Here is a 17,290-nt window from a genome sequence, read left to right as displayed (position 1 = left end):
GGCGGCTGTTACGTCACTTCCGCCGCCCCGCCCTAGTCTAGGGGAGATGGCGGCCGCTGTGCGTAGCCGGTGGTTCCGGTGCTGCTCCGCCCTGCTCAGGTATCGCCTGGCAACCCCCTGCCCCCCCCGCCCCCGCTTGAGAGCTCCTCCATCCGCGCGCCCGCCCCTGAGACTCCGGTGTCACGTCCCCGTGGGCCGCCGCCGCCGCCTGACCCGCTCCCCCGCCTGTGAGCCCGAGCGCCTCCTGCCTCCTTCTGAAACCTCCGGTCCCCTTCCGCCACCGCGACGCCCCCCTTCACGCCTGACCCAGGAGACCGCTGCGCAGCTGCTCGAGCCCTTCGCCGCACCCCTCGGTGCCTCAGTTTCCCCTCCGTAAAGCGGCGATGAGCCCCGCGCTTAGAGATCCGTGGCGCACCAGGGCTAGAGAAATTAAAGGGTCCTTGGAGAGGTCTGGCCTTGGGGACTCACCCATTTTGAATGGGCTGCTCATTACAGTGGCTACAAAGGAACTTCGGGCCGCTCCCTTTTAATTTTTTTTTTTTTTTTTGTGATACACCCTCAGAAGTTTGAAAATAAAATGATTTTACCGCGCGCGCACGCACGCCCCCGTGTCCCTGCAGGATTATTGTCACCGTTCATGCACACATTTTAACAGATGTGCTTTGCTTAATACCATGAACCGCCAAACACTTAACGCATGCACTTAAGTGTAAGCACATGAGCAGTCCCACCGAAGTAAAAATATAAGAATTAATTTTCACTATTTGTTTACATTTTCATAATCCTCTCAATTTACGTAGTGAAATTAGGCTGTTCTCACTTTTCTTGAGAGTTGGTCTCATGTTTTGGTTCCCATGAACTAGTGCAGTGTTTGAGTTGTAAATAGGGATGGAGAATGTTTAAATCTAAAACAGTTTTTGTTTGGATCATAAAAAGTAATAAAATCATTTCTATTATTATTTTTAAAGTGTATGCCTAAATTATCTGAGAGGGCCCCTTTAAGTCTGTAGAGTGCTAAAGATGTTAACGTGAGCAAACACTGTTTGCTTTACACAAGAAGTCTCATTGTGTGGGAACTTGTGAGAGTGAGGTGAAGGGGCTTGGCTCATACATTTAGTTCTCACGGGACTGTTCGTTTAATTGAATATTTTTGTAGTATTTTAATATGAAGATGCTATTCTTTCTCTCCTTTTCAGCTAGGTGGACCACCTCCTTTTATTTGTGATCACATAAGCAATTGCTGTAGTTATACAGGGATGTTATCTGAAGTGATATTAGGACAGAATGTAACTTGTTTTAGTTGTCCTTTAATGCCATTTATCTGCTGCAAATGATAAGCCAGCCTTCCACAGACCACCGGTGTTCCACATGTCACACTTTGAGAATGAGTTACAAAATGAACTGATCGCGCATTCTCAGAAATCTTACCTGGAAACTATATAAATGTAGTGAGAGACAGAATAGATGCTTTTCACTTTTGGTTCAATACACTACCATACCATTTTATTTGAACAATAAGGCCCTGATGCTACACACCTTTACATTGACATAATCCCATTGACTACAATAGGACTACCTGTATATGAAGTTAAATGTGCATAAGTATTGGTTTCAGGACCTCTGATTATAAACCTACTATTCTGCTTATTTGGCCCTGTTAGTGTATTTTATTATTAATCTAAATGCTTTGTATCCCTGTTAATTATATTAACTGCTGACAATATGCTTATTACTGGTTACAATACACAACGTGTTTAGCTTGTATCTTTCCTTGAGACTGATTAGGTAATTAACTTTAAAACAAACTTGAATTTATTATTTGTATTGTGGTAATGCATAGGAAACCCAGTCATGGACAAGACTCTGTGCTAGGCAAACACATAGCCAAAAAAAAAAAAGTCTGCCCCCAAAGTCTGCCTCCAGAATATTTATTTCCCCCTGTGCAGCTGTCTGTATGCTTATATTTGTTTCTCATTCCCAGACAAAGTTTTCCTGTTCTGGCTAATGCTAGGAGACGCTGTTTCTCAGGACTGAGTGGCCCATGGAACAAAATGGTGGGAGTGGGTCTTGGAGTAGCCCTGTGTGCAGTCCCTGTTGTACAGGTAAATATACTGGAGTGAATGTAATTTTAATATTCTAAGGTGTTTGGTGGAAGAGTGTGCTTGTGGCAAATAGACCATTCTCTTGTATTAATTATAACAACCTCCCAGTTATTGTATGATGTTATTAGTATGCATATTGAAGTATGCCTACTGAGCTTTCTGGGACATAGTTGGACATCTAGAAATTCTCTGCATCTTAACTGACTTTTAAAAGCAGCACTAATTTAAAGTGATTCCACTATGAAGAGTATGACTTAAATCAACTCAGCAAGAAACCATAATTCATTTTTAAAGATCAGTGGCAACATAAAGTAGATTTGCCCTAGTATCAGTTGTCACATAACTAAAATACTATTTTATAATACAATTATTGAAAAGTACTTGCTGTTACCTTGTGATGCCTCAAGCTGCCATGGCACATCATTCAGGAATCCCATTATTAACAGAGCAAACCCCACAATTCCTGGGGGAAAATTTACTTGTGGTCCTGGTATGTAATTAAGAGAATTTCAGCTCTTGCACTTTGCCTGGTGTGCCTGAACTTTTACAACCCACTGATAACCATCAGACAGGAAACAAGATAAAAATGTTTTGCATATAAAAATATCCTGACACAGGCAAATATTGGGAGATAAAAATATAAACACTGTTTTAAAAAAAACTTTGAAGGAAAAGATGTTTTGGTGAGCTACTTCCTGAAACGTGGGCCCTTCAGAGAAGCAGTTACAGGATATGAGTAGAAGAGAATGGAACTATTGGAGTAAGATTTTGTTTTACTTTTTATAAGTTAGTTATTTAAGAGTTAAGGCAGACTAGCAATTTTTTATTTTAGCAATGGCGCCTGTGGTTTTTTTTACTTACCGGAGAAGATATTTTTATCATAAGTTGTCTGTCTTTGAAAACCAGTGTAAAGATTGTGTAAATCTTTTGCCTTTCAGAAACACGAGCCCACTTCTCTCAGTCATGAAGCTTTGATTAGAAGGGCAGTTTCTCTGGTAACAGATAGTACTTGTACTCTTCTCTCTCAAGCAACATATGCATTAATTGAATCATTAACAGAGTATACAAAGGTAAGATGAGTGACTGCCAACATTAGTACAAAGTTAATATTGCAGCAGCTGGAGTATTTAACTCTCTGACCAAGACAAGCTCTAACTGCACCTATTCAGTCAGCTCTTATACCTAAAATGGACTTTGACTTCACAAATCAATGTAACAAGGATGTAGAGTTTCTGGGGTAGCAGTTCAGCTTGAATTGGTGCATCACACATGTCAAAATAAGTGAACTGAACAGAACATGTCCCTGGTGGACAATAGAGGAGGTGTTGCTGCGGTTTTGGAGTGTTCATGATAGAAGGCACGAGCAATTTTTAGAGGTTTGTGAAACTCCTCAGGAGAAGCTTGGGCACGAACTACTTTCTGAAATGTGGGCCCTTCACATGAGGAGTGAGGCTAAATTTTGAAAATAGCAGACTAATAGCTAGACAGAAAAAACCAAAGCCAGATATCAAGCGGTCTTTAAAAAATACATCCATTACCTTCCTGACTTCTTTTCTAGGCAAGAAAAATATGTAGGTTCCATCAGAAACAAGTATTTTTCCCAATCCAGTTAACGGAGTCTGAAACTCCAGAAAGGCCTATTTGAAATGCAGTGTCTTTAAGTTCCAAATTAAGCAGTGTAGTAAGATGAGGCCCTGAAACATAAACTCTTGTATCAGAGGCCCAGTCTGAGGCCTGAAGCCTGAACCAAAGTACTTCCAGGCATTGCTAAGCAAAGGCTGGGCTGTAAGCCAGAGGCAGGCCCCACTCACAGAAGTTGGCAAGAAGAGGGCTGCTAGAAGCAGGTGCATTCACACAAGTGATAATAAGAGGAACTTGTGCCAAGATGGCATCAGAACACTCCACAGAGATAACAAGGAACAGGCAGGTGGATCTTAAAGACAAGGTCAAAAGGACAACATGATGGATAGATTTGTTTGAACCAACATGTAAAGGAGAAGCAGCACCCTAATAAGTAAAGGGGCTGCACCTCAATACGTCAGGAGGGATGAGTAATCTGTTCCGCACCTGTAGAAGAATAGGTCCAGCCTAGAAGGCAGTGGAGTGTCCCGCCGCTGATTGAGCTGTGTCCATTGCCAGGGGGCACATATTCGTAGTATGCCCTGTAGAGTCTATAGGAAACTATTACTGTGCTTCGTTTGACAATAAACCTGGCTGGGTGTCTTTGTACCTTACTAGAGTCTGGTCTTTGGGGGTTCTCTCGGGGTCTGCTGTGTCAGCTGTCTGCACAGAGCTGGGGCAGCACACACAGGGAACACGCGTGCAGCAAACTGCTGTCATCATCGAACAAAAGCAGAGCACCACACCAGTAGCTACTGACAACAAGCAGAAAAGTTGTCCATATTAACTACTGATTAGCATTGCCTTTAATATATCACTGTAGATAAGTAAATGTAGAAACTGAAGACTTACATGCATACAGAGAATTTATCCATTACATGTCATTTGTGCAAATATTTTCAATAAAAAATAAGCAGTTTGGCAATATTTCAGTTCTGAAAGGTGTAATGAACTAGCCAGTTTTTGTGTATATGTATTACTGCCCTCTGTTAAATAGAATCAAAGTGTTTGTGTATTATAGGTCCATATTTCAAAGAAAATTCTCTTCTAGCTCGAGTGCTAATAGACTTGCTTTTTCAGCAGGAGAATCAGAGTTCTCTCTCTGCTGTTACTATTAAGTTCCTAGGATATCACAAAACTTGTTTTACTTTATTAAAAAACTGTCAATTTCTAAGTTTTCTAGACTTTAATTACAATGAAGTCTTTCCATTTTCAACAGATTTTCATATTAATTAAATTCATGAACACTTTAATACAATACCAGCAAAAGCAAAGTTCAAAAAGCACTTCGGACACTATCCAGAAATGATTTCCTCACTAAATATTATAGGGGATTAAAACAAGGGAAAGTGTTAGATCTTTTCCCATTTTTGTCTACTGTGTAACATAAACTAATAATGTAAGAGCATCAGCAGATGCAAAATTAGTTTGAACATTACTTTGAGTATCTTCATCAAGTAGCTGTGCTAGACTTATTCTCTTTTGTAGGCAATTTACACACTGGTGTCTCTCTACCAGCAATATACAAATCTTCTTGAAAAAATGAATTCCAAAGAGGTGGATGCAGTATGGCAGGTGATCATAGGAGCAAGAGTTGAGGTAAAGAATTAACTAACTTCTGCAGTCATCAATGTGTCTCCTTTTTGTTATTTAAGAAGTATTTCTCGATTCATTAATTTAACATGGCTGTAAGAGTGTCTCTTACAAAAAGTGGGTTCAGATAGTGTTACATGGCATTTTGTTTTTAATTATAGATGACTACAAAGCAGCAAGAATTCCTGAAGCTAGAATCCATTTGGATGACTGCTTTACATCTTTCAGAGATGGCAGCAGAAGCTGCATATCAATCAGGTATGCGGGCATTACTGTAATACACTCAGTATCAGCTGGAATTTGTAATTTTTAGCAAACTTTCCCCTGGCGCATAGGCAGTATTTATTATTAAAAAGGTGCAGGCAAGACAGACTAAATCTAAATATACTTAGTTAGTATGCAGACTGAAAAGGAGTACTTGTGGCACCTTAGAGACTAACCAGTTTATTTGAGCATAAGCTTTCGTGAGCTACAGCTCACTTCATCAGATGCATACGAAAGCTTATGCTCAAATAAACTGGTTACTCTCTAAGGTCCACAAGTACTCCTTTTCTTTTTGCGAATACAGACTAACACGGCTGTTACTCTGAAACCTGTGCAGACTGAGAACCACATGGTCTGATTTTCAGAGCTGCCAAATACCTGTATCTTCCAGGGAGGACACAGCTGCTCAGTTCCTCTGTATTTTCAGTTGAAGTGCTTAGTACTTCTGAAAACCAGGCCCATAATTTAACACAATCATCTAATTATTTAAATTTAAAATAATAATAATGAAGACCTGATTATTTCATTTAAGGAAATAAGGAAAAACTACGTTATAAATTTGACTTAAGAAATATTCTTGAAACTAAATATTATATTAATGAAATAGTGAGAGGACTAGGTTGTTCAAGGTTTGGTACTGTAATATAGTTATTCACAGAGTGCAGGTTCAAATTCAGAACAGATCACTAGTGACTGAAAGTTGCCACCATGTGATTGATGATTGTTCAGTCTTGTTTTATTTCTCACAGAGCATGTGGCCACATCACATAAAAATCACAACCTAATTTTGCATTAATTGGCAATCCGAACTTTGTTGGCAGGAATGTTCTGAGAAAAAATTCCCTTTGTGTCATATGATGATACAGTCTAAAAATATCTACTATATCAAGTTATTAATAGACAATAAAGAGGAGTAAACTGTGATTTGAAAACTGTCTGATTTGCTTAGAACATGAACAGTTTAGTAAAACATAATATTTAATTACCACCAACTTAATCCCTGCCTTAATTGATGGCATTTTATCATATGGGCTGTTTCTGAATGAATTTACTTAAATTACTGTGTTTTTCAGGTGCAGATCAAGCTTCAGTGACAGCTCACAACCATATTCAGCTGGTGAAAACACAGGTGCAAGATGTAAGACAGCTATCACAGAAAGCAGAGATCAAATTAGCTGAAGCTCAGACAGAAGAGCTCATTAACACAAAAGTTGAGGAATCATCACAGCCATGCAGAATCCCTGAAACCACAGAGGAAGTTGATGAGTCCTATCTTCGTGAAGACTGAAAAAACAAAAAACCTTCTAAATATCACCTTTGGAATATTTGATAGCATACCACTAATTCCAGGGCCCTGAGTTTCCCACATCGTTAAGAAAATAGATGTTGGATAAAGAAAAGTCATTGAAGACAGGCATGCTATCTTTATAATTGGTGACAGTGGGCAATAATTCTCTTCCCCACAAATTTGCTATACCTAACCACCAGCCAGATTCAGGTGTTTGAAACTTCTTTATTTTTTAAGTTACCATTATTATAATATGCATTGCCAGTACATTTTTATTTAAGTGTACCACTATGCAAATGTGAAATTACCTGTTAAAGATACTTTGTTGATGAGTGTTTGGGTCTGCTGCCATGAGGGTCTAATTCAGATGATTTAATACTAAACCCTTGCAAATGCCCAATGTCTAAAACTAATTGTAGATTGCAACCAAAGAGGGACATTTAAAAATAATTATTTCTAGTCTGTGAAGCAAGTTAATCTTGGTATTGTATCTCCCATTGAACAACAGAATTACATTTCATAATCAGAAAGTCAGTTTGGTTAACAATGTAGACTTTTTTGTGCCGTTTTCTAATTATTTTGACTGACAATTCATAATGGAAATCTCATTGTTTAATAAAACGCAAACTACTGCACTTAATTGTATCAAAAGATGACAATTGGTAGAATTGCTACAAATCTTGGGAATCTGTAGGATCTACACTCAGTGATTACTGTAGTATAGAGTATGGCAGTTGTGTATATGCAGAGTTGCTTGTAATCTAATAGGAACATAACCAGCAAGATGCAATACAGCTGGTTTTCCAGTGGTAGTGAAGAAAAGATTTTGTTGCTGTGCCACGTTTAAAAAACAGTGTTTGTGTCAATAGGAAACATAGTGTTGCAAAGGCAGACACCACAAATAGTGGCAAATGCTATTTGATCATAGAACACAGTGCTCCGAATGTGAATTTTCAAGCAGCATAGCTGCAGTCTGCCCCAAATTGCACAAAAAAAAAAAAAAAAAGCTTCCTCCTGGATTGTCAAATGACAATGTTTCACTGCAGGCTGTGTTTTCAAGCCACATTTCAACAGTTCATGAGTATCTCATTTCTTTGCCTTTGTCATTTAAGCAGTTTGTTAATTTCATAAGGTTGTATTTCCCCAAATTCACGTGTTTTACAGTCTGTACTGTAGAATAGTGGCTGCTAGATTTTTATGAAGAACTCCCTTTAATATTTGTGTAATGTTGAATTACAAGACAAATGACTATTGGTAGTAGATATCAAGCCAACAGGTATGGTTTAGGGAAACAGACTTCTGTGTATTAGTAATTGTTAAAAGTGCCATTTTCTACAGGACCCCAGTCTGTGTGAAAGTTCCCTCCCCAAAATTTCTTGATATTCTTGTGTTAGATTATAGGTTTTGGGTGGTACTTACACTTGTTTTGGCATTTATAACTAGCAATGTGTGTTTGGAAGTCTTCCAGCCCAATACCACCCTTCCCTGGGAATAGCTTTCTGAACTTCATTTCCGTTTTACCTTTTTAACAAGGGGATCGGATCCCTGTAGCACTGTGTGACTACAGCTAATGGGGAGTTTTAAACTCTAGTTAGATTACTCTGCACTCTTTTCTTGTGTAGTTTAATCCTCGCTCATTTTAACTCTCCTGCATTAGTAAGAAATAAAATATTTCCTGATATTTGCTTTGTTGTAATCAAATGTTTGGGTTTGCCCTGTATGTGCAAAGTGCATTGGTATCGAATGAAAAGATGGAATAGAAAATAATTTCTCTGCCCCAGCCAGAAGAAATCTTACAGGTGGAGGCTGAATACTTTTGTAACACTAAGTTTAGAGGGTAAATTAAAGCCTATGTTTACCAGTGAATCTCTTCAAAAAACAACAAAAAAATGTACGCTTTGGTGATGGTCATAGCAGCCTTTAAGGACCCCTGAATACAGTTCTAGGATGGAGGATTATGGGAACAGAGGGGAGGGGGGAATTCTTTGCAGTTGCACTGTTGGCACAGGGCTCTAAGCAAGCCACACTGCCACACGGGGTCAGCCTCTCTCTGTAACTGCACTGTGTGAACAAAGGTAAGTAGCTGCTGATTAGTTGGTGGAGAATTCCGGTGCCAAGCCATTTATATTTATCATCCAAAATTGCACGTACTAGCGTTGTTGAATATACGTGTACTTGGTACTGGTCTCTTGTGCCTGCCACGGTGCCAATGTAGCTCTGTCACGTGTTTTTGTGGCAGTGAATATCAAGAAAAGATTGGATCCTATTTATGTAGTTCCCTTTCTGAGTCAGACTTCCCACCCAAACCAGCTTGTTTCCTTCTCCTCTGTGATCGCAGTTGTAAAGCAGCATACACCCACTTGTAAGAATACAAAGAAGGTGGAAGGGGGAAAAAGGTAACTTTTTCAGCCCAGTACTGTTACAATATGCTGTTAGCCCATGTTGAGAGGAGGATGAAGGAAGCCATGTAAAGAGGAATGCTTCACCTTCTTGATGAAACGATGGCAAGCAGCGTAGACAGACAACTTGCTTGTTACAGACAATAACCAATACCTCTGCACCTGTAAATTCAGCCCTGTAATATGAGTCATTAACACCCAAACCAATTTGTCTACTTTGCCATTGGAGAGAGGCATGGTAGAAATCTTAGTTAAACATGAATGGAAGATAAGCCCCTTTCAAATGTATCCTTCTGTGAACCACATTTGAGATGACAAGAATTAGTGTGGTTGGACTTTGATCTAGTCTTTATTTTTCCAACACTTGTTTGAATACGCTCAAAATTGATCGGCTCATAGATGCTGGAGCTTTTCACTGAATCAAAGTCCTTTCCAGTCCTATCTTCTGATTGCAGCTTATCGCTGCATGCTTAAGTTAGTTTGTACAGTGCTTGGAGAGGCACACGAAACATTTCTTACAGTATCTCACTGAATCTGTATCTGGGATTGTCTAGGGTAACAAAGAAATGATACAGTAGTATTTCATAAAAGGTACCAACTCCTATCCTGGATAGTGGCACTGATACACACACAAGATTTACACACCTCTGGAAATGGATAAAAAGCGCCCACACAGAATATCAGTGTCCAGTGAACAATCTTCCTCCCTCTCTCCTAAAAATCCAAGCATTAAGTTTTACTACCCTACCTTATGCCTTGGTTACAAATAGAGCAACATAGAAACATTTTTCAGACTTAAACACCTTCCTAACCATGTTTTTAACCCCTACATCAGGGATTACTACACCTGAATGGAAACGTGGGAGGGTACAGTAGTATTCATTAGAGACTTAATACAAAATCAGCTGTGGCCTAAAATTTAGGTTTATGTAAAGATGAACCCACATTATGGCCTAGTCTCTGAATAGCCGTTCTGCTTTCGTACATGCTCCTCTTCAACCACTAATCTATTTATATTAATCTCTTCCTAGATGCTTACACAGGAATTGCATGCTTATTCCATGGCAGAGTCCACTACAGGAACAGTGAGCAAGTATCTGTCATACAACAGTGACAAGTGGACTAGTATCCAATGTTACAATCCCTGATGCTTTCAGACAACTACAACCCTAAGTAAAATGGTGAGACCCTCCGACACCAAAAGGGAATTGACAGGAACACCAGAAGTAACTAGAAAGGCAGTTCAGGTTAAGCACTAACAAAAACAAGCAGAGTAGTGACAATGAAGGCATAATACACTGGCAAGCAGAAACCCACAACAGAAGAATCCATTGATTTGGTGTCGTTTAAATAGTCTTGTCACAAACTTTAAAAGACAGGGAAGCAGAAATGTCTTGCTTCTAGTACCAGCTCTGTCAGACTCTCCTCTCTCTGGCCTTGTGCGAGGATGTAACTTACCCTCTCCATCCCTCAGTTTCTCTTGACGAGAGACCTCCCTGCAGCGGATCTCAAAGCACTTTACAAACATAAATTAAGGACCATCTCACATCTGTGTGGTAGAATTGCCCCTCCAGTTGCAGGTGCTAAGGCCACACAGTAATCAGATGAGAATTAAGGTCTCTCTCTTCCAAGAGCAGCTCTTTACTGCCACTTCCAGGCCTCCTCCCCTCACCTGCAACACGGCAGTGCAAGGATGAATTATTTCATGCAGTTGAAAAGCTCCATATGAGTACAAGGAGGATGGGTCTTCTTGAACTTTACTCAAGGGATTGACTCAGATAGCAGCACCAAGGTGACATAGGACCTGTGTAGGCATTTATACCATACTCCACCACAAGGCCATTAATTAGCAAGTCCCACTTCCCACAAAGCCTTACAGATGTATTTTCCATTTGCAGTTGTGTAACCTCTGATGTAGGTAGCTGTCAGCTAACCCTGGATTTCCTTTTGATATTCTCATCTCAGTTGTACTTCCAGTAGAACAAGAATACTCAGAATGTAAATACTTTCAAAACAGTATTTATTTATATCTGCTGTTAAAAAAAGCCATGGTTATTACAGTGATTAATAACGATTTGTTTCTTCTCCCAATCCCATTGTCAAGTATTTTTGTGCAAAAATTCCAATGCCAGTAGATACATTCAAGGAAAAAGAGCTGGTTAGAAGTCAGTGCTATCGGAACTAAGTACCTTGTGGCATAATGGCTGTGTTAAGAACAGACAACAGAAAGGTTTCTGGACCATTTTCTCTGTGTTCTTTCCCTCATATCCCCATTAAGTAAACTTAGTGCTGGTGAAGTCTGCTGGATTGCTAACCCTGGACAGTGAAGTCCTTCACAGGAGATGCACAGACCCCGCAGCATAAGCTTGTCCACACTGCTTCTCCTTGTGCCTTAGCCCTGATTTCACGGGTTAATGGGGGAGTTCAGGCTCTATTGCCTGTTTAGTTACAGGCCTTCCTACTAGAGACTGCTAGTAAGGCTGGCAGTTGTAACTGGGACACTGGTGTCCAAGAGCCACCATCAGAACTGGCACTAAGTCCACCACCTCACTTTGCATGCTACCAAACAGCCACTCAGCACCACCCAGGTAGGCTGAATTCAGATCAGTGATCTAGAGAGGAAGCAATCCCAATCCCAAATCCCTGAGCTAGCTACCCCCTAAGTGTTTTCGGTTCAACCTTGTGATGCTTCAGTAACCCAACTATATAGTTTCAGAGGCTCATTGCAGAACATTACCCTACTGTAAAACTACAGTCTGTTAATAAAAATGTACCATCTACAGCAACTTTGTTTGGTTTGTTTTTAATGTCAGTTTAAGCAACCTGGAATAACCACCACCATCATTCTGTTCCCCCCTTAGCACCAGTAGTCTTGTTTTGCGAGTTACTGAGTTAATGATACAGCACATCTAATACGGTCATCCTTTACCAGCGTCCACATGATCCACATCTCAGTGGGGTTCAGCTTGTGCACTATCATCAGTTCTTTGTACAGACATGGATCAAAAGGATTAAAAGGCCTCTGGATTCCAAAGGTCTTAAAGCCAGCATGGTTCAATGGAGTCACTGCCATCTTTGCCAGACACATTCCCACAAAGACATCATCTATTGGGAAGAGTTCGGTGTCCTCGGCGGTGCTCTGGAGTCGCTGCACTGTCATTCTGGACATCACATAGCCACCGCCACCAGCATAGAGAGGATAGTAGGGCGCTTTGTACATAGACTCCGGGATGAAATATTTTACTTTGGTGTTTCTTATAGGACGGGCCTGGCTGATCACATCCCCAACAAAGAGATCCTGCCCAGGTTTGAATTCCTTGAGGAACTCAACAATATTGTAGGTGTTGACAAAAACATCGTCATCGCCCTTCAGCACAAACCTGGCATGGGGACAGTCCACCATGAACCAGCGGAGGAAGTGCAGCTCCTTCAGCGTCAAGTTGAAGAAGTTGTCGGTGAAATCCCACTGGACAATGTCATCGAACTCTTGGCTCTCATAAACCAGCAGCTGATGGAGGGAGTGAGCCTGGACTTTGGCCTCCGAGCGCCCAAGCAAGAACACCAGCTTGATTGGCTTGCTGCCAATGGCCACTTCTTTCCCCCATGTGTTCCTGATAGCAACCCTACGGTCTATGTTGATTGGGGGAGACTTGATTGCCAGCAAGAGGAATGTTTCCTCGCTGCATCTCGTGGGCTTCAGCAGTGTTGAAAAGTTCCTGCAGTGCTTGTACATTAAGAAGGTGCGGTGAAGCTCTGGGAGTGCAAGAGAGGAATTGGCAATTGTCAGGTCTGGCAAACATTTGCTGAGTTCAGTCTGCTCTGGGGCCCAGAACGTATGGCTGGGATTTGGTGCAGCTATCTTCCTGGCTGCTGGAGACACAGCCAGCTTAGTCTCTTTCCTTATATACATAAGAAATGCAATCAATGTGACTGAAATGGTATATAGTCCAACCATTCTTATCCTGGGATACATCTCAAACTCTGGAGTAGGAGCCAATCCCTGCGTGGTTAAAGGAACACACAACATTTATTAAAGGGGCATGTAGGCTTCTTGTCTCAGTGCCAAAGAGACTTTCTAAATAATGATCACAAGAGACTAAAGGCTAGATTTACAAAGCTATTTAGGGGCCTAAAGATGCAGATAGGAATCCAGTGGGATGTACAAAAACAGCTAAGCAGTTTACACACCTAACTGCCCCAGACTTCAATAGCAAAATTTTTATTGAATTTAATGGGATCAGGAGCTGTCCCATTACTCCACTTAAACAAGGCAGGACACATGTTTGTCCCTGCCCAGCCCAGAGTACTGATGTCAGGGCTGCTCACAGGAGCCCCTTGAGAGCTGCCAAAGTGCTCGGATTTGGGATTGGGGGGGGGTGGGGGCGTGGAGGACAGATTCTAATGTTGGACGGTGAGCTCATTAGCCTATGAAGTCAGTCACTGCTCAATTTGGGCCCAATTTCCATCCTCTTCTTTGGGAAAGGAGGGTATTCAGCACAAGACCAGCTCTGCAAATTCAAAGCTAAAACTGCTCTTGGGCAGTGCCCAGGTGCCCAATATGTATTATGAGAAGGTCTCAGGAAGCATAGCGAACCATCACACAGGCACATAGGCCAAGTGCTGCAGCTCACAAGGCTCTTGCAAGGACAGAGCTAGCTTGATGCAAGCTATTCAGACTGCTTTTCCCATCAGAGTCAAAGCCCTATTCGCATCATCTAGCGTCAGCCCGTTTTAGGAACATTGGGGGCAACACCAGGGATGCTTGGATAGCATGGTAGTTTGGTCTGAGGGCCTAGATGTGAGTACAGGTGGCAGGCAAGTCTCTGGGCTTCCTTCCCTGCTCACTTTCCCCCCATCTAGTTCTCTTTGGGGTTGCATGTTGTTTGCGAAGTCGAGACCTTGGGGCGCTTCACATCTGCCAAGTTCGTCTAATCTAGCCATTTGTTTGGCCAGCTGGAGCTGATCAGTCCATTCTAAGTTTTGCAGGGGGTTCTAGGTTCGCAAACCTGGAATCCCATTTCTGAGAGAGTACACTAGCTTTTCCAGGGCCCTCATGACTGTCAGCTGAAGCAGCCAATGCTGCATAGCCTCTACATTCAGTATTGTTTTAAAGGCAGCCTTAAAAAGAATGTCATGGCATTTAATCACAGACATCCTCAATTCTATGCAGGCATTAGAGCACAGAACAAGCCAACAGGTTTCTATTAGTCACGTCAGAGGCAGTATTCTGTCCCTCCAGCTACCAAGCTTGCAAATTAGTGCAGCTAAAAAATTCATCTAAGTGAACAGCTTGTCTGAAGTGCAATCCTAAAGCTTGGGTTTTGTTAATACGCTCTCTCAGATAAAAGCCCATATCCAAGTCCTACAGCACATGGGTTTTACAGCACCTTACTTCCTTTCAGCATCTTTGTGTCACAGTGGGGATCAGAAACTACATCTCCTGACACCCACCCTTGTGCCTTGACCATAAAACTTTTTTGCTTTTTAGCACATCTATAGAATCATAGACTTTAAGGTCAGAAGGGACCATTATGATTGTCTAGTCCGATTTCCTGCACAACACAGGCCACAAAATCTCACCCACCAACTCCTGTAACAAACCCCTGACCTATATCTGAGCTATCGAAGTCCTCAAATCATGGTTTAAAGACTTCAAGGTGCAGAGAATCCTCCAGCAAGTGTCCCCTGCCCCATGCTACAGAGGAAGGCGAAAACCCCCCAGGGCCTCTGCCAATCTGCCCTGGAGGAAAATTCCTTCCTGACCCCAAATATGGTAATTAGCTAAATCCTGAGCATGTGGGCAAGACTCACCAGCCAGATACCCAGGAAAGAATTCTCTGTAGTAACTCAGATCCAACCAAATTCTAACCAAATTACATAGCCAATATCCCCATTATTTCCTTCAACTATTCTTGCCTGTCCATCTTCTTCCATGAAGTCCCCTCTACCTAGAACTCCCCTTCATACTTCTAACATCCTCTCCAAGTACCTCTTTAAATCCTACTTTTCAAGAAAGGCTTATTATTCTCTATTAACTATCAATTAGGGCTGTTGATTAATCACTGCTAACTCACACGATTAACTCAATGTATCAACCACACTGCTTTACAGGCAACAACTTTCCCTCTTCCTTTTAAGAAAAGAAAAGCACTTACCAGGCCCCATTCCCCATCCAACTCCAGTTCTGCCAGAGAGTTCTAACAGGCCATTAAAGGCAGAAGGAATTAACCTAGTTTTCCCCTCACCAAATGTTCCCATTTAGAACTTTAAAGCGTCGGACAGGCACGCTGGTGCTTGCTCTGGCAATGAACCCCACATTTCAGTAGAAGGGCACTCAGGGCCTGAATCCAACATTAGAAGCATTACAGGGATCCTGACTTTACACAGGGATGACACACCCTTTTTAAGAGCTAGAGAAGCTGAAGACGCGGATGCTGCTCCCAACTGAAAGTGTTTAAGTTTATACTGTTTAACTGTTAGTAAAGGTTTTTGGCCTAGGAATCCAGCAACAAGCAGGTTTCAATGCTGCCTTAGAAAACAGTGTTTATAGTTAGTCACATTTTTGGCATTTGCATTTAGGGTGGAATTTACCATGGCAGGATCAGAAGCCCATACCCATACTATGACAATACCAACGTCTGCAGGGTACACCAGACAAAAGGAAACCTCAGAGAGGTTAAGGTTTAAAAGCTGTGGCCAAACCATAAAGCGTCCTGTTACACAGGGGCTAATTTTGGGATTAGGGTTGCTCTACCAGGGCCAGTTTCTTGATGATCCATCATGCATGTGAAATTTAGAACTGGTTGCAACATTCCCGAGGTATCTAGCATCCGATCAACAGAAAGACTGAACTTTTTGCTGTCCTAGGCAAACTGGATCATTTATGCCATTCCCAGCCCTGTAACATTTTGTCTCCCTTTAATACAGACACATTATTTGTAGTGGCCTTGTCACTTGTATACTGAATGCACTGGTCAATAATTGAAGTAAATCAGAGGACTGACTTTAGACTCGCTGTTACAATCAAATAAGTCCTTAGTTATTAAAGGACCCAAACATCCCACCAAAGCCTAATCAGTAACGTTCCCAAACCTCACAACGCTGGGCTGTCATTTATTTAAAGGAGATGGCGTGCAGAAAAAAGAGCTAGTCTCCCAGCAAAGCTTTGAAGGGAGTTTTGCAATTCCCTTCCAGGATACAGCATCTTCTGCTGAACCCCGCAAGACCAGGCAACGATCGGTGCAAACCATTCCCCCGAGTTTTACAGGGCTCCTCCTCCCCTCTTACCTTTCCTGTAGCACCGACTGGTCCTCGGGGGCTGCTGCTCTGCAAGGAGCGCTCCTTAAATGCACCGTGCAAGTCCCCGCCTGCTGCAAACAAACCTTTCACCAGGCTCCAATTTAAACAGAGGGAGGCGGGGGTGGTGCATGGAGGCCTGAACCCCCTTCCGGCCCCCTCTTTCTGTTGTGCGCTTGCATCTAATTCTGGGAGCCGCTCGCTCCCCGAGCTTGCTGCAGTTAAAGGCGAAGCCGCATCCACTGGGGCTCGCGCTGCCCTAGAGCCCGGCCGGGGTCGCCATAGAAACGGCGGGCAGACTCGTGCGGACGGGAAATGAGCCGGCTCGCGCAGCGGATGCTCCGGGATTTGGGGAAAGCCGGGCGCGAGGCGGGGCGACGGGCGGCAGCGGCCGGGGAGTGGGTCAGCTGCGGGAGAGCGCCCAGCCCCCCATTCGGGGATTAGTTTAATGAGGGAGGCATTTGCTCTCAGGCAAATGGAGCCTGAATGAATTCAAACCCCCCCTGCTCCCGAAAGTTGCTGGGGAAGGCGGAAGGTGCAGCCGGGGGCTCGGGCACCGGGAATGCGAGGGGCCGAGCGGGGTACAGTGGAGTGACACCGCTTTTCGGCCTAGGCGCTTTGGTTTGACTCCTTCCCTGCCGGCTCTTTGGGGGAGGAGGAGGCGGCAAGGCTCTTCCCCCGGGCTGGGAACAGTCAATACCCTCAAGACAGGGCCTGGAGTTTTACTG

The 17,290-nt window shown here is 42.5% G+C and overlaps 2 protein-coding genes across 5 annotated transcripts; one reads left to right on the top strand and one right to left on the bottom strand.

The window, feature by feature from the left end:
- DIABLO (diablo IAP-binding mitochondrial protein) lies at positions 1-12,052 on the top strand. 4 transcript variants are annotated; one of them, XR_012155005.1, is made up of 7 exons: positions 1-99; positions 1,982-2,102; positions 3,041-3,172; positions 5,211-5,321; positions 5,477-5,573; positions 6,653-7,077; positions 10,298-12,052. XR_012155005.1 is itself a non-coding variant. In XM_073312385.2 (6 exons), the coding sequence occupies exons 1-6, from the start codon at positions 47-49 to the stop codon at positions 6,865-6,867; spliced, it is 699 nt and encodes a 232-aa protein (XP_073168486.1). In that variant the 5' UTR covers positions 1-46; the 3' UTR covers positions 6,868-8,728. The 4 variants fall into 4 exon arrangements, 3 of the variants coding, with proteins under 3 accessions (XP_073168486.1, XP_073168485.1, XP_073168487.1); XM_073312385.2 differs by lacking the exon at positions 10,298-12,052 and having other exon boundaries at positions 5,241-5,321; positions 6,653-8,728; XM_073312384.2 differs by lacking the exon at positions 10,298-12,052 and having other exon boundaries at positions 6,653-8,728.
- B3GNT4 (UDP-GlcNAc:betaGal beta-1,3-N-acetylglucosaminyltransferase 4) lies at positions 11,300-16,993 on the bottom strand. Its single transcript, XM_073312383.2, has 2 exons — positions 16,554-16,993; positions 11,300-13,266 (listed from the first exon to the last, which is right to left on the bottom strand). Exon 2 carries the CDS (start codon positions 13,237-13,239, stop codon positions 12,151-12,153), a length of 1,089 nt encoding a protein of 362 aa, XP_073168484.1. The 5' UTR covers positions 13,240-13,266; positions 16,554-16,993; the 3' UTR covers positions 11,300-12,150.
- Between the last annotated feature and the right edge of the window lie 297 nt (positions 16,994-17,290).

Source organism: Lepidochelys kempii, chromosome 15 (assembly GCF_965140285.1).
Source record: "Lepidochelys kempii isolate rLepKem1 chromosome 15, rLepKem1.hap1, whole genome shotgun sequence".
In the NCBI taxonomy this organism is placed as follows: domain Eukaryota; kingdom Metazoa; phylum Chordata; order Testudines; family Cheloniidae; genus Lepidochelys; species Lepidochelys kempii.
Note: the sequence above shows the minus strand (reverse complement) of the source record. Positions and strands in the feature narration are given on the sequence as shown.